We start from the raw sequence: 16,240 nt of genomic DNA, 5'->3' as shown, positions 1-16,240 counted from the left end.
TCGCTCCTGGACCTAAATAGGATTTAGGGTACGTATACTGGCCAAGGAATAGATAATATGCAACAAGTGTTCGCATCCAATTCCTATCACTTAATGCATCAATAAATAAAGATACTCAAAGTAACCATTTTTAAAACATAGGAGACTTAGAATGCTCCGGGGCTTGCCTTTTAGAAAAGATGAGGGTTGGTGATCGGGGCACTCAAGAACTTCTTCGTTGACTCCTTCGGGGGCCTGCACCTCCTGCTCTAGAGCTTGCTGCGGCTCCTCCGGAAGTACTGGCTCGAATTCCAGAAGCATAACTCCCTCCGGAACACCTATTGCATGCATATGCATAGTATAAGAATCATGCATGCACAAGAGACGGAAGATGATGATGAAATGTATAGCCATGTATGAATGGATGCATGAAAGACATAATGATGCAAGATTAACATTGATTTTTACCGAGTAGGTGCATATCTCTTTTAGAAAACAAGAACGGCACACTCACCAAGTTCTAATAACCTAAGATAAAGTTGTTCATCTTCGGTAAGAGGTCTAGCATCTGCAACTAACAATTTATCTTAATTAGCCTAGCATCTAAATCATCACATCAACTCATATAAATCAAACAAGTCAGTCACTGCACTCAACAGTTTTCAGGCTACAAACAACAGCTACAAGTTTGACCCATAACTGGAGTTCTACAGATCCAAATACCATGATTTAAGACTTTCTAGAAAGCTTATAAAATTGTCTACAACTTTGTTATTGACCACTTTCCCAGCAAACCAATTTATCATGGGAAACTTTATAAAGTTCCTAGAATTGTCCAGAAAGACACAACGCAAGAAATAATTATTAACTTACATTGTAAACATACAAACAGACAAGACCGACTTTACTAACTCATCATACATGTTGAAAGAACACCAGAAAACATAGTGTCCATTCCTAAATAAATTATTCTCATGCCTTTAATAATTTATTTAGAGACTTAGGTTAAATAATAAACACATATCCAAAGTGTACATAACATACCACAAAAATTACAGTAGCTTATATATGTCTCCAATAGGCTACTACATAAATTTCACATCAATTGAACAAGTATCTCATCCTACACAAAAATGACAAGGCATAAAGGCTTAAAATGGCATAAATAGGAAACCTTAGTGAAAAGTGTCAAGCAACAGATTTCATATTTTTCCTAGTATACTTAAGGTACTAGGATGCTACCCACCAAATTTTAGGGTCATAGGATTCCTAGATAATTTATAAAAAATTCACACAAGTATCAACCAATGGTAAAATAAAAATCTATAACTCAAAAACCATACATGCAATGGCTCTCAAATTTTTACCAGAGCTTCTACTAAGCAAGAATAGCTTACCCACAAAATTTCATAATTTTTGGATCACAGAAACTCAAGATATAATTTAAACAAGTTTGCATGCATTTAAAAACACCTTTCAAGTTCCTATTTAATTCATCAAAAATTTCTACAACATGTGCTCATGTCCTATTTTTCTTAAATACTACACTTCATTGTGATTCTACCAAAATTTGCATCACTCCATTTGGATCTACCACTTTGGAGATACAAAAATCACAAAATAGCATAACAAAACTGCATTTAAAATCAATTCAAAAATTCTATGAGCTATTAACAGGCGGGTCCCGCGGGGTCAATGGACCCACCGGCCAGTCGTAGCCGAAGCAGGGGAGGTCGTTGACCGGCCACCGCTCGACGACGGTGAGGAGTCCAGTGAAGGGGGTGGCACCAACGTGCTCAGCACGTTGTTCCGCACCGACGGGAGTAGAAAATGGACCCCCAAGCTATAGAGGAGGAGGTCGCCGGCGGCAATGGTGGTTGCGGCGGCGCTGCGCGAGGTACGCCGGCCAACTCAGGCCATGGTGGTCCGACCTAAGCCTGGCGTGAGCATTAGGAGTTTGCAGGGAAACTAAGGGAAGGGAGAGAAAGGAGGGAGAGAGCTCCGGTGGTGGTTGGCCACGGCGGGCTCACCTCCGACTCCGACGGCAATGGAGGAGCGCTGCGGAGAAGAAGAAGAACGGCGGCTACCTCGACTCTCTGGCTCAGTGGTGAGGTGGACGAGCTCTAGAGGAAGAAGATGGAGTCATGGGCTAGCTAGAAGTGGAGTTTTCACGGCGGCGAAAGAGCTGGGCGACGGCGCAGCTTGCTCGGCAACGGCGGAGGCGCTGCGCTCGGTTCTAGCGAACGGGCGAGGCGAGACGCGGCGCGGGCGAAGCAAATAGGCTAGCCAGCAGGCGCGTGGCATCATCGTGTCCACGATGGCCTGACCTGTGGGGCCAACACCGGCGTACGGCCTCCACTTGGCGCGCTCGGCCAGACGGCGGTCGGCCACGACTTGAACAGCCGAAGCACTGTAGCTGCGATTCAGTCGCTTCACCAACGTCTGACAGCGCGATTTGCAGCTGATTGATTTCCAAATCCTTTGGTCATTAGTGCAAACCTCCTAAACAAAAGTTGAAGTACTATGTACCAGCTACCAAACTCCTTTAGAGATCAAAGTCTAATTCGCAATGGATAGAGCGTAAAATCAAGCCAAAGTCGAGCCTGCAAAACTGGAAATGCATTAAACACTTAGAAAAATTCTAAGTGTAGAATCAGCCCTGGTTTCTATCTTGTGGGCCCAATTGAACATGTTCTACACATTTTCATGAGTTGGCTCCTAAACAAAGTTTGTTCCTTATAAAATTTTCTACAACTTTGCTTTAGGTTGCTCAGACATGCGAACACTCTAAGCTACACTTTTTAAACAGTCAAACTCAGGAGCTCTAGGGGTCCATAATGGTCAAACCATGACTTGGAAACCTAATTAGGCAAAATGATCCACATAAACATTGTTCCTAATGACATTCTAAGTATCACTAAGTTGTTTAAGAGAATTATTAGCCACACCACACATTTGTCACACAAGAATCAAGCACTGCACGTACTGAAACAATGAAAAACCAAAGAAATGTTGCATTTGTTTCCTAGTCATGTTTCACATGTTTCATGATCCTGTTGCATAGTACAACTAGCTATGTTTCACTAAGTGAGTTACACATGTTGCACTTGGGTGTTGCACCCTACTCATTTCATGAAAACAATACACATGAAATATACAATATGTTGCAATGTTTCGAAAACATGTTTCATGTGATATAAGCTCATGAATGGATGAATGATGCTCATGTCCATGAAATGCAAGTGCAATTATGCAAGCCTAACACCTAGGGTGTTACAATACCAGGGACCATACCCTGCACGGAACAGCACTCTGTGGCCACCCAGACACAAACAGTATTGTAGGCGCCGACGTCTCCCACTACAGTATTATAGGGGCCGCTAAAACTCCCATACGGTAAAAACAACCACGTGTCCCTAGACATCGATAGCGGTATGGGCACCAGGATTCACCGTACCGGGTGAACATAGCAAGGCTCCTCACATACCTCTAGGTATCAAACAGTTTTTTCCAGGTACTGACGTCAACCCTTCCAGAAGAAGACAGCACCATCTCCCACGTGCACCTGACATTCTACAGTGACATCAATAGCGTCGTGGGGGCCTACCACTATCCAATCCTCATCAGCGTGGGCAACAAGGCTTAAAAACATTTGTACCCTCTCCTTCTTACCTGTAAAGCCATCCCCTTCATATATAAAAGGGGATGGACTTCCTCCAACAGAGGGGACCGAATGATCGAAGACCGATTCCAGTAGGCCAGAGTTCCTTTGATCGATAGCTCACAACCACAGAACCACCAAGTTCCGACCGCAAGCACACGCTTGAACTCCTAGCTCATAGCAAAATTCCTATCACTCTCGGCCCTTTTGGTCGAAGCCGACTGGACCTCTTGTAAACCCCATCTTTTTCCTTCTCGTTTGTAACCCCACTGCAAACTTCAAGCACCTGGGCTCAGGAATAAAGTCACCGACCGACCCCGACTGGACGTAGGGCACGTTGCCTAAACTAGTATAAATCCTATGTCATTGAGTGCTAGGCCACCTCTGATCGCAACGTATAGCAAAACTATAAATATTCACTAGTTGGTCACATTCTGCACCGACACTTTCAGTCTCCTTTTTTATATCATCAAGCACGTCCGGGTTGAATCTCCTTGGAGCCTATTTGAACGGCCGATATCTAGGTTTGATTGGCAACCGATGTTCGACAATTGACTAGTCTAGACTAGGCATCTCATAGTACTCCCAAGCAAAATAGTCTTTAAATTCCTTTAACAAATCAACTAACTCTCATTTATACTCAGGATCCAACTTAGCACTTACATACGTCGGCCTAGGTCTATCTCTAGAACCAATATCTATTTCTTCTAATTCATCGACCGACGTGAAACCATGTCCTAGTTTGCCATCTGTACCATATAATGGATTATCCATTAAAACAAATTTTCAAACCTGACTGCTTGGATCGGCTGTTGGCTTTCATCATTGATTCTAATGAAACATCCTTCCCATGACTTGCCAGAAAAGCATTCGAAGTCTCCTAGTTCCCAAAAGACTGGATCAGCTCTTGCGATACTCATAGACTCATCAGCGCGAACCAGCTCAACATCATCTCCATGCCATTGAATCAAACACTGATGCATGGTCGATGGTACACAACAGTTCGCATGAATCCAATCACGACCAAGGAGCAAACTATACGACCCTTTTCCATCGATGACGAAGAATGTGGTGAGTAGGGTCTTACTCCCGATTGTTAGTTCAACGTTCATTGCCCCCGAGTCTTAGACGCATTACCCCCAAAGTCTTTAAGTATCATGTCGGTCTCAATCAGATCTCCTGGTCCCTTGCCATGGTTATAAAAAGTGGTGTAAGGCATGAGATTGACAGAAGCACCTCCGTCTACCAACATCTTGTTTGTCGGCTTCCCATCAACCAAACCTTTTACATATAAAGCTTTTAAGTGCCGATACTTGACTGGTTTATCAAATATTGCTTGTTATATAACCGTCAACTTGGCAACTATCTCCTCATACTCTAATTCATCGAAATCCAAATAAACTTCTTGATCTGCCGGAGCTCTAAACTTTGATGGTAATAGAAAAGCCATTTGAATATTAGCCGATGGTTGCTTTCTATCGGCTGTCTGTTTAGCACGCCATACTTGAGGTTTTTCGAATGCCTGAGCCTATTCCAACTCTCTTTTCCTTAGGCGTTGCACCATTCTCTTCTGGCTTCTTGTCAAACCTCCTGGAAACCATTGGCCTTCCTGCCAAACATATTTTCTCTCATTACTTTCTTCTTCATAATCAGCCCAGTCTTGATCAATAACTCTTTTTTGAAGCCGATTATGAACATTTCCATTTTTTAAGCGTCGATCCATGTTATTATGATAATACGCATCTTGAGCATGGATAGACCGGCGGTTGACTTGAGATTGCCTAAACTCCCAATATTGATCACTGTATTCTGGACAGCTATTCCTGGTAGGCAACTTCAAATCTTTGTTCCAGCAATGTCTGAAGAAAGGACAATTCCAATGCAATTTAGCTTGCTTTCTTTCATACCTCTCTTTTTCCTGTTGACGCCGGTATTCTTGCTTTTCTAACCAATGCTGATAATCATTTTCCTTCTGCTGCCACCATTTATTCAATAGAATTTGAGACGTAACCCACGGCTTTGTCGCCCCTTCTTTTGACATTTCTCCCTGCTTATATCGGCTCTTTTGCTTGTCACGACGTCTTTTAATTTTCCTGCATTCGTCGGCTGATATTTGCCTCTCAGGATCGACTGTTCCAGCTTCTCTTGATTTGGTTGATGTTAGGACCTTAGTCTTTTCTCTAAGCAGCCTAGCATCGACCATGTTTTGATCTCCTGGGAAAGGATTATCATCAACTTTCATTTTCCAAGGTGTATCAAATTTAAGTCTTCCTTGCTGAATAGCCCTTTGTATATGCTACCAGAAAATTCTGCATTCATTAGTGGAATGAGAAGTAGCATTATGGAACTTGCAGAACTTATTATTCTTCAACTGATCAGGGCGCAACATAACATGATTATCAGGCAGCTTGATCTGTCCCTTCTCAAGCAAGAAATCGAAGAGCTTGTCTGATTTTGTGACGTCAAAGTCATAGCTGTAACACCTCTGGTGTTTTGACCTAACACTAAAATTTGACATGTCATCATATGCATTGCAAAGCATTCCTAAAGTAGAAAATTTTGAATGCATTCACTAAATAAGTTTTATTTCATAATGTTGTTATTTCATGTGATGTGATTCAAAACCCTAAATAAAGATCATGACCACAAGGGTCAAATTTCATGTGATCATGTGAGGCCATGTGTCATTTGACTCAAATAACCCTAATGGGCCATGTTACTGGTCAAAAATCAAAATTTAAGTAAAAGGAAGACAAATCAAATTTGAATTCATATTCAAATTATAAAAGTCCTTTTTGCCCCTTTTGACTAATTCAAAATCCATGAGGAATTTGGGGTTGAGGCAAAAAGCAAAGTTGGAGATTATTTTATGTAGATCAACTTTGGTATTCAAAGTTTTTCAAGTTTACATATAAAGTTTGGAGTAATTTTGAAATGATTCAAATGCTCAAATGCACCCCAAATTCAAATTTCAAAATGGAGATAGAATTTGAAAATATTTCTAGAAGCAAAGTTGTAGAGTTTGAAAAATTGAACAACTTTCATTTTTGGAGATTTTCAACTTCTTTAGAAAATTTGGGAGTAATTTGAAAAATAGACTCAGTGGCAGTTCTGTAAATAATTCAAAAATTAAGATTTACATCACCGCTTTCCGCCGGCGCCACGCCTCTGCCACCGCCGAGCGTTTTGCGCCGCTTCCTCGCGCCCTGGCATGTCTTCATCGCCGTGGCGTCTTCGTCGTGTGCTGTCGAAGCCAGACGAGTTTTCCCCGGCTATAAATAGCCGTACCATCGTCGTCCCTCTCTTCTTTTCCTGCCTCTGCTCGCCGCCGACGATCTCGCTGCGCTCGCAAAATTCGACCACCGTCGGGTCCGAGCCGCCATGGCCGGCGTAGGGTTCCATCTGGTGTGCCTATTGCTGTTCTGAGGGTTGGGTTAGATTCGCGACATGGTGTAGATCACGTTGGTGCAGTCCATCTCACCGGAGAAGCACCGCCGGCGCGTTTTGCCGATCAGAACTGACCACGCCACCGTGCGTTTGCTTTGAGTCACTGACAGTGGGGCCTGGCTGTCAGTGCGAGTGAGGAAGAAGAACAGTGATGATTTTTATTTTCTGAATTTGTGAATAGTGCTAAAACTTTGGGAATTTGTAGGAAATTCATGATAGCTCTAAAAATTCTAAAATTTTGTGTGTAGCTTCTGTACATGTTCTAGTATGATTTAAAAATTTGAAACTTGAAATTTGAATAAATTTTTAATGTTCAAATATTCAGTCCATTAATTAATAAATGCAATTTCCATGATTTTTGTAGGCCACTGTATAACTCCAAAAATTATGAAATTTGTTTTGGTACACTAATTTGTCATGAGGAAGCTTACATAAAATTTTGAGGTCATTTGGAACAAGTTCATTTTTGGGCTTATTTCCAAATTAATTCAAAAATAAATAAAAGCAAACCCTAAGTGTTTGATTAGTGTTGGATCTTGTTTTGGTCATGTTTTGTGACTAGTAGGGTTTCAAGATCCATTTGGTCAATTCACATGTGTGGTTCTTGATGGTAGGATTGCAAGTTGGTTTTGTTGGCTTGCAACTGTACCGTGAAATAAAATCATTTGCGGGTGTTTTTACATTTCATGTACCGTTAAAGCATCATGTTTACCTTATCATCATGTTAAAGCATATGTTATCATTTCGTGTAGAACCCGACAATGAAACAATTCTAGTTGAGCAAGTTTTGGAAGAATCCCCGGTTGTCACGGGATTTGATAATTGTGGTACTGATCCGGAACCTGAGATCGTCAACGAAGGCAAGCCCCGGTTTATGCATTAAGCCATTACCTTGTTACTTTGAAAAGTTTATCACCTATGTTACTTACTGCATTAAGTTGATTTATTCAAATGTTTCCTACTTGATGCATTGCCTACCTTGATAATTGTTTATCATCCTTGAAGATGTTTTCATTTACAAAGGCGTAGAATGCTTAGTATGCTTTATGATAGGCTTTCAAAGTAAACATTTTGATACAATCAAAGATGGCATACTGGCCAAAGAAAGAAAGAAGGTTGAATGAACTAGAGACTAGTCGGGTGACTTATCTTGAATTTTGGGTAATGTTGCCGACTATGTCGCTTAAAGGCCACTCATTGTGGATCTTCTGAACGAGACACTTTGTAGTACTGGTCACATACTCCGGTAAGCCTACTTCAGTTAATCCGGTACTAAGACGAATGCCCACGCACTGGGAGTGGAGAGATGGCGGGAGTAGCGTGTACCCTCGTGGCTGGAATGTGGCCGGATTTGAGGTGTGCTGTGCTCTCGGGTGGCGTGGAGACGGCTTAGTATAGGAGGATCCGGTAGCGAGGTTGATATATGCAAGATTAAGTTCTACATATGTCGTGTGATAAGGAATCCCCAGCTGGGACTTGAATCAATTCGAATTGCCGGTGCTCCGCGGATATGGAGACTCGATTCATTACAGAAGCAATGCAGGACTGGTGAATTACTAAAATATGAGAAAAAGAATGGAATGAGAAGGAATGGAATATGGGAAATGTATATTTAGTTGAGATAATGAACAAAAAGGACTTAGTGGTAAAACTTGAAAATAGAATGAAGAATAGTAAGCTTTTGGCAAAGAACTTTTGAAACTTGCTACACCCTTACCTTGCCCCAAACCCCTGCATCTCTAAAGTCTTACATCCTGTTATGTCGGGTTAGTCTTGTTGAGTACCTTTGTACTCAGGGTTTGTTAACCCTTGTTGCAGGTGAGTCGCATGCGCAGGCTTGTTTTGGTCCCTGCTGCATGTCTGTGTTTGAAGTCAATGACGATGAGGAGTGATGAATGGCCTTTGGACAAGGCACTAGTTTGTTTGATAAATAAAGTTAATGTAATATTATCCCGCTACTATGGTTGTATGACACTTATGGTATTGTAAGTTTAAAAACAACTGGTTTGTAACTATGTTATCTTAAGACTTCCGCTATCTTTTACTCTAGTATATATATTTAAATAAACTGTTGTAATCTGCAATGTCTGTGATTGGGATCCTGTTTGAAAAGAGAATTGTGGATGATTCGGGTTTCCCGAGGACACCCGATAGACCTGTTGAGTTGTTGGGAACTCGTGTTCGCTATCCGAGGTCTGTCAAGACAACGATAGGTACACGTGGGCCCGATTTCTTAGGAGGTTTTGCCACAATAGCTCTCCTCGACTCCTCTTCCCCAAGGATTTAGTACCATTATTGTCTTTTTGCCCCAATTCCATTTAGCCGCAGCAATCTCTTCTTCTTCATCTTCATAGCCATCATCGACTGAGTATGGATTATAAGCTTCGGCCACTGTGGTACTCTTCTAGAATCGGGTATCTCTGTGCATACTCTGGAATTGGCTATTGATCGCTGCCACTCATTGAGCCAATTGACCCAGGTTGTCAAATTCTTGTCCTAGCAGCTTTTCTTTCTATATTGGTAGCATTCCTTGAACAGCCAAAGCAGCTAGTTGATCATCAGCCAAGTTTAATAAGAAGCACAAATTCCTAGTCTCACGGAACCTCTGAAGAAACTGAGTGCCCGATTCGTTAGCTTTCTACCTTATAGTTGTTAAATCAGTAATCTTCTTTTCTCCAGTCCTAGTATAAAAATATGTATGAAATTTCTTCTTGAGGTCAGCCTAGTTGGCAATAGAGTTGACTGGCAGTGATGAAAACCAAGTTAAGGCAGGCCCTGACAGGGACAAGGAGAAGAAATGAACTCGATGGGCCTCTTCAATGGATGCTTCGTCCAACTGTGTAAGATACCAACTAACATGTTCTATTGTGCTTGTGCTGTCTTAGCCAGTGAACTTAGCACACTCTAGAAGCCTATAATTTGCAGGAAGAGTGACCAAACCATACCATTCTGGATAAGGGCGTTTGTATGAAAAGGTCAGCCCTTTTGGCTTCAGACTGAACTGGTTCTTCATCATCTCGGTCACCTTTAGCAACAACTCATCAGCATATGAATTTGGATTTCTCTGCACCTGCTGACCCATCTGTGGATTGAAATCCCGTGTGCCTTGATACCCAGAATTCAGAATCATGTGAAGGGTGTTATAATCTGTGCCATAATGATACCCCTGTGGAATCTCTATCTGCTAGGTCCTTTGCTAGTTTTCTGCTTAAAGTCTCTAATTATAGACATGAGGATCTATATCTCTATGGATCCTTTGAATTGATGGTGCTATTTTTTGAGCCGACGACAGTATGTGACCCAATGTGCCAAAATTAATCACCTGGTTCTAACCTTGCCCCATCGGCTGTTGCATGTGCTGCACTGATGATCTAGGATTGTATTGTGTCTGATTCGTAGTAGTACCTTGAGCTTGTTTAGATGAACTCTGAATTGCCTAGACATCATCATTACCAGCTGGTGCTATTTCTTGATGGCTAGTATCGACTTGATTAGTTCCTTAGATCGATGGATGTGGAATGTTGTAATAAGCCGACCTAACCTGACCAACTGGAAACCCATGAAACATCTCTTTCATGGCGTTGTGGAATGTGTCCAAGAAAGCTTCATTATGCCTTGGTATGGCATCACGAACAGATTTGTTTATAGCTTTCGTGAAGAAACGTCTGTCTTCAGCTTCATCTGCATCTGACTGCCCGTGCAATCGAACTCTTGGTAGTGGATATTTCTAAACAATTATGTTGTTACGTATTTTGGTGTAGGACAATAAACACTTGTTCTAAAATTCTTCTGTAGCTTTGCTGATGACATCTTTATCTCCATCAGGTAAGTCTTCATAATGTACCATAACGATGTCATTGTTGTTGTAAACCGTCATGATGATTGTGGGGTCCCACCAGGTGTGCTAGAACGTGTGTCGGCACAAAATTTCATCCCATGCCGAGGGCACACGAGTAAGCTAGAAGGGTCTGCTCGATGGAGCTATAGATCCACCTGGCTTCAACGCAGGGGTGGTCGATCCTGCGTACTCCTCTTGAGACGTGCCAGTCAATTTGACCCTACAATTGACAAGGAGAGAAAGGTAATCAGTAATTTAAGGCGGAACGTGCCGGTGTTGCTAGACAATCCCGAATGTGTTGCTCTGAGAGCCAATATGAAAGAAGATCGACTAAAGAGTCAATTCCAGCATATTCATAAGAATAAATCAGTTAAAGCTCATGGGGTTGTGTAAGAAAAATCGGTTATCATTTAGGATGAATATCATTATTTAGACAAATATTAGTCAATGGCAATAAGATATCAACAATAATTAGTACCACCACTCGGTGCACTCCAGCTCACCTAGCCCTTCCTCTTGAGCAAGCTTTTCGCTCAATACTCCCATGCAACCACCCACCAGGATGGCAGAAGCCTAGGTTAGCAGTTACTGCCTAAACGCTGAAGGCTTCCCCAAAATCCTGTATGTCACCCTACAAAAGCTCAGAGTTAGAGATTGTCCCGAGTATGAGGGCCGTGAATATGAGAAGCATGGCACTGAGCGGTGTGAAGTTACCATCTATATTGGGAAGAGTGAGGAGTTCCCCAACATCACAGAGGTCTGGAATGTGACCGCAACCGGGTTTCGCTTCATCGACACCTACCAAGTTGTGGCCCACAAAGCCTTGCGGCATCTTTGCTAGATCTATGAAGAGCCCATTGCTCATACCCCCATGAGGTTCTTTCCACCCATGGACAAGAATCGATGGGTATGGAGGACTCGCATGGAGGCTTTGCAAGGGTGGGATGCGCAAGAAGACAGTCCAACCATGGTGCAGTTAACCACGTACTTGCTTACTCTGGATGAGCAGTATGATCGGCAGGCCTCAGAGCTAAGGAAGTGTCTCTGCCATGCCGAGGAAGCTGAGATCTTCTCTAGGATGTTGTAGGTGCAACTCGCTGAAGCACATGCCGGTGTGGCAGCCGCAGAGAGTCATAAAACTACCATGTCAGAAGCCCTAAAGGAGGCCAAAGATTGGCATGCCCATCAGCTGGAGGAGACCTACCTTGTCACTAGGGCTAAGCATAGGATGCTGGCCGCAGAAAGGCAAGATCCATTGATCTTGGAGGGAATCCCTGTCCACCCGCTAGAAAGATGAAGAATCGGTGTTGCAATACCCTCACCCGCAGAGGTTTTAGGAGAGTCCTTGCTTCCCCTCACTCAGCCACTGCCAAGAGAGGAGGTAGATCCATAGCCGAGCAATAGAAGAATCCATCGAGCCCAAGGATGAAGCTGCGTGGTCCAACGAAGTAGATTAGTTGTCCTAAGGGAGATGTAACCGTAGTTAGAAGTGCCTTTTGTCGCTATCCTCCAGTGTGTAATCCTCCCATTGTATTCCGCCCGTAGTTGTTAGAATTGTCTGGTCGTAGGAGGCACGCAATGTGTCAAAAGTGGGAGAGTAAGTGCTTGTACATTGTACTAGTATAAGGGCATTGGAACATGCATGTTGTTTATTCCGTTGTGTTTGATACGTCAGTTTACCCTTAGGTTCTGTTAGACTTGCTTAGGGTTCTTGAGATGACGTCCAGCAATTACGAGAGAAGCAACCATTCCGATGCAAGCAGAACAATCAGGATTAGATAATAGAGGACATTGTATCAACTAATTGTGGATGTTCCCATAGAACATTTGAATCTACTTAAATTAAATCCGTTGTGAGATTTGATTTCCTTGTCCCTTATTGCGAAAGGAACCCTTATTGTCTAAATCTTTCCTTGCAATACTCCTCTGATTCTATGGTCTATGACCCCATTGCCTTCATTGCGTGTAAGTTGGTAATAGTCGCCTGGTCAATAGCTTTTCGTGCCACGACAAAACCGAGGGCCCCTGTTGACCAAGTACCTTTACCAAGTTACACCGCTGTACCGCTCTTGCAACGAATATTCTCCTTGGGAAAAATATCTTTGTGTTCTAACGGGAAATCCACAACGGGTTGATGAAATTGGGCGATGATCTCTTAGAGTATGCTCACCAACTCCCTTGTGATGGCCTGCGAAAAGTTTGGTCGCGAATTGTTTTGATTTGGTCTAGTTTTTCGTTGATTTTGTGGCTGCCGGTTTCCTGTTCTAGATTTCTAGTTCTTCGTTTCTTCCTACTTGTTCGTCGTGGGAGGCCGAGCAACAGGAGCCGCGTGCTCCCAGCGACCGGGCGCTCGCCCAGGTGCTCTGCTCAGCGGTGAGCAGCTCCACCGCTCAAGCCCTCTCTGTCTCCCACCGTCTCTCTCTGTGCCTGGCGACGAGCAGCACCACCGCCCGCACTTCTCTCTCTGCTCGCTTTCCCCCACCAATTCAACGAGCTCAGGGGCAAAATGGTCACTGAAGGCTAAAATTTTGGCTGAATTTTTTTTAAAGTAGACTTAAAACTCAAAATAACATTATAGCGTGTTGGACTCGTTTCATAAGTGCATTTCAACGAAGCCCACAAAATTGATGGCTTTTGGGCGAAGCCCACTTCCAGCAAAATTCCGATTGTCTCCATCACTGAGTGCTAGTCTCTTACGCCTTTCGCGTGCTCCGCCGCCACGACCCCAGATTAGAGAGGAGAGCCAGAGGAACTGAGATGAGTCTGCAGATTCCGGTGAGATCAGGCGCCCTCCGCCGCCTCCTCCTTCTAGGTGGCGCTGGGGGGCTCCAGCGCCTCTACTCCACCGGCGACCGGCGCCGGCGGGTGATTCGCGAGGCACGGCAGGAGGAAGAGGACGAGGCGTTCCTCCGCACCCTCAACTTCGGCGCCGACCCCGAGAACAACCCCCTTCCCCCGCCGCAGAGGCGTGGCAGGGGATTATCCGACGCCTCCGCTGGGAAGCAGCAGCAGCAGCAGCCCGAGCGAAGCGCCCAGAAGGTCGTTGGGGAGACGCTGCTGGCGAAGCTTAAACTGGGCGATGGTCCCTCCGCCGCCGCCGCCGCCGCCGCTACGGGAGGCGGCGATGAGCGGCGGCAGCCTGAGGACGAGCCTGCGTCCGCGCAGCCGGTGGATGTGGACGAGATCTTCCGAAGGATGAAGGAGACCGGGCTGATCCCAAACGCCGTGGACATGCTCGACGGGCTGTGCAAGAACGGCCTGGTGCAGGACGCCATGAAGCTGTTCGGACTGATGCGAGAGAAGGGAGCCATCCCGGAGGTGGTCATCTACACAGCTGTCGTCGAGGCATTCTGCAAGGCGGCCAAGCTAGATGACGCTGTGAGGATTTTCAGGAAGATGCAAGGGAATGGAGTCATCCCAAACGCATTCAGCTACTGGCTCCTGATACAGGGGTTGTACAAGGGGGGCAGGCTGGATGATGCTGTTGGGTTCTGTGTGGAGATGTTTGAGGCTGGGCTTGCGCCGAATGCTGAGACGTTTGTAGGCTTGCTTGATGCAGTGTGCAAGACAAAAGGGGTGGATGATGGTGAAAAGCTTGTGAGGAGCTTCCAGGACAGGAACTTTGCTATTGATGAGAAGTCAATCAGGGAGCACCTGGACAAGAAAGGCCCATTCTCACCAGTGGTGTGGGAGGTGATCTTTGGCAAAAGAAAATCAGGCCGACCTTTCTAATCCCTACCAGAAAGTAGTATGTGCACACTCTCATCGTTTTGTTAGCCTTGTAGTTATTATTTCTCAAGAGTTTGCTTGCTTCCATGATTAAACAAAATGGTTACCGTGTCTTCTTATATGGAATCTATCATTGTGGTCATCTGTATGCACTTTTGTTATATGCAATTCACCTCGATCTATTCAACTGTCCCAATTAGGACGTACTTACTGCAATTCACCCGATCTATTCAACTGTCCCAATTAGGACATATTTACTGCAATTAACCTTTATGTATTCAACTGTCCCAATTAGGACAGCTTTCCATGACATTGAAAATTGCATTGTTATGATGTTTCTATTATGAAGGCAATGGGTTGCTATTTGCACTGTATTTTGACTATTGGCAATGTAAGTGCATGATGATCAATTCACACATGAATACGCAATCAATGCTCAGATACAACTTCGTTGTCATCTTATTGCTACTTCAATACAATGACTTGATAATTTGAGAGTCAACTCGTTGATACTTCAAGCAAGTGACCTCATAAACCACAATTGGCTGACTGGTAACATGAAAATCCATCCAAACACATTTCTAGAAGTTCTCAAAATTATTGGAACACTTGCCATTTTCAGATGAGGTTATTATATGATACCATGCAAAATTTCAAGGCCAAACTCCACATCATTTGAGAGATACAAAAATGACAAATCCAGGGTTTAGAAGGGCAAAAGGGCAAAATATGTGCATGTGTCTGACAGTTTTTCCCTTTTGTATCTCACAAAATTGATGAAGTTTGGTCGTGAAAGTTGAATTTTGTGTGATGTGGTAATATAACGCGAGTTTTTAATGATAGTGAGTTTTCAGTATTTTCAGAAACTTGAAGATACGATTTTTTGATGGGGGTTTCAAACTTCCAGCACTCTGGTTTTCATGGGATATGCTCCCTTCAAAGTATTAGTTGAAGACTCATGCTTTTAAAGTAGAAAACACAATTCACATTACTAAGGGTGTGTTGTTAATTGTCGCAACTCGCCGTGCCACAAGTTTGGCGCACCGCACTTGCTTAGGACGCTGTTTGATTTGTGGCTGCATCTTTGGCGTGCCGTACTACTCTGTTATGCATCTTTGTACTCCCTCCGGTTGACTTTGCATGATCTTTGACCACTAATTTCTTCTAGAATGTATTCTTAAAATATTTCACAACAACAACAACGACAACAACAACATAGCCTTTCAGTCCCAAGCAAGTTGGGGTAGGCTCTTAAAAATTTCAAATTTATGAAATTTTGTGAGTATATGTGAATGTAACTCTACGTAAATAACTTCCATGTTTCTGAACTAAATAACCTAAAAGTTATTGATATTTGTAGTTTTTAAGGTTTGGCCATCTTGTCCTAAACGACATGTTTTTGTGACAGGAGGGTGTAGTTGTTTACAACTGCCACATTCATAAAAGTTTTGCAAATCTTTTGCTCACCAGAGATTTGGTGGCTGCACTTGCAGCATGGTGAGGTTGGAAAGCCATCCAAACATACCCTTACATATACAAATAAATACATAATCTGGATATTCATGCTAATTTATGATATCAGTAAA

General features: G+C 43.4%; 1 protein-coding gene across 1 annotated transcript; it reads left to right on the top strand.

The window, feature by feature from the left end:
• The first annotated feature begins 13,609 nt into the window (after positions 1 to 13,609).
• Positions 13,610 to 14,802, top strand: LOC136452267 (pentatricopeptide repeat-containing protein At4g38150-like). Its single transcript, XM_066452887.1, has one exon. It carries the CDS (start codon positions 13,683 to 13,685, stop codon positions 14,655 to 14,657), a length of 975 nt encoding a protein of 324 aa, XP_066308984.1. The 5' UTR covers positions 13,610 to 13,682; the 3' UTR covers positions 14,658 to 14,802.
• The last annotated feature ends 1,438 nt before the right edge of the window (positions 14,803 to 16,240 follow it).

Source organism: Miscanthus floridulus, chromosome 5, assembly GCF_019320115.1.
Source record: "Miscanthus floridulus cultivar M001 chromosome 5, ASM1932011v1, whole genome shotgun sequence".
Taxonomy (NCBI): domain Eukaryota; kingdom Viridiplantae; phylum Streptophyta; class Magnoliopsida; order Poales; family Poaceae; genus Miscanthus; species Miscanthus floridulus.
The sequence above is the reverse complement of the archived record's forward strand: the minus strand, read 5'-3'. Positions and strand labels throughout refer to the sequence as shown.

What these genes read in the sequence shown, in the direction of transcription:
- LOC136452267 (XM_066452887.1), top strand. Translation starts at nt 13,683, where the DNA reads ATGAGTCTGCAGATTCCGGTGAGATCAGGCGCCCTCCGCCGCCTCCTC.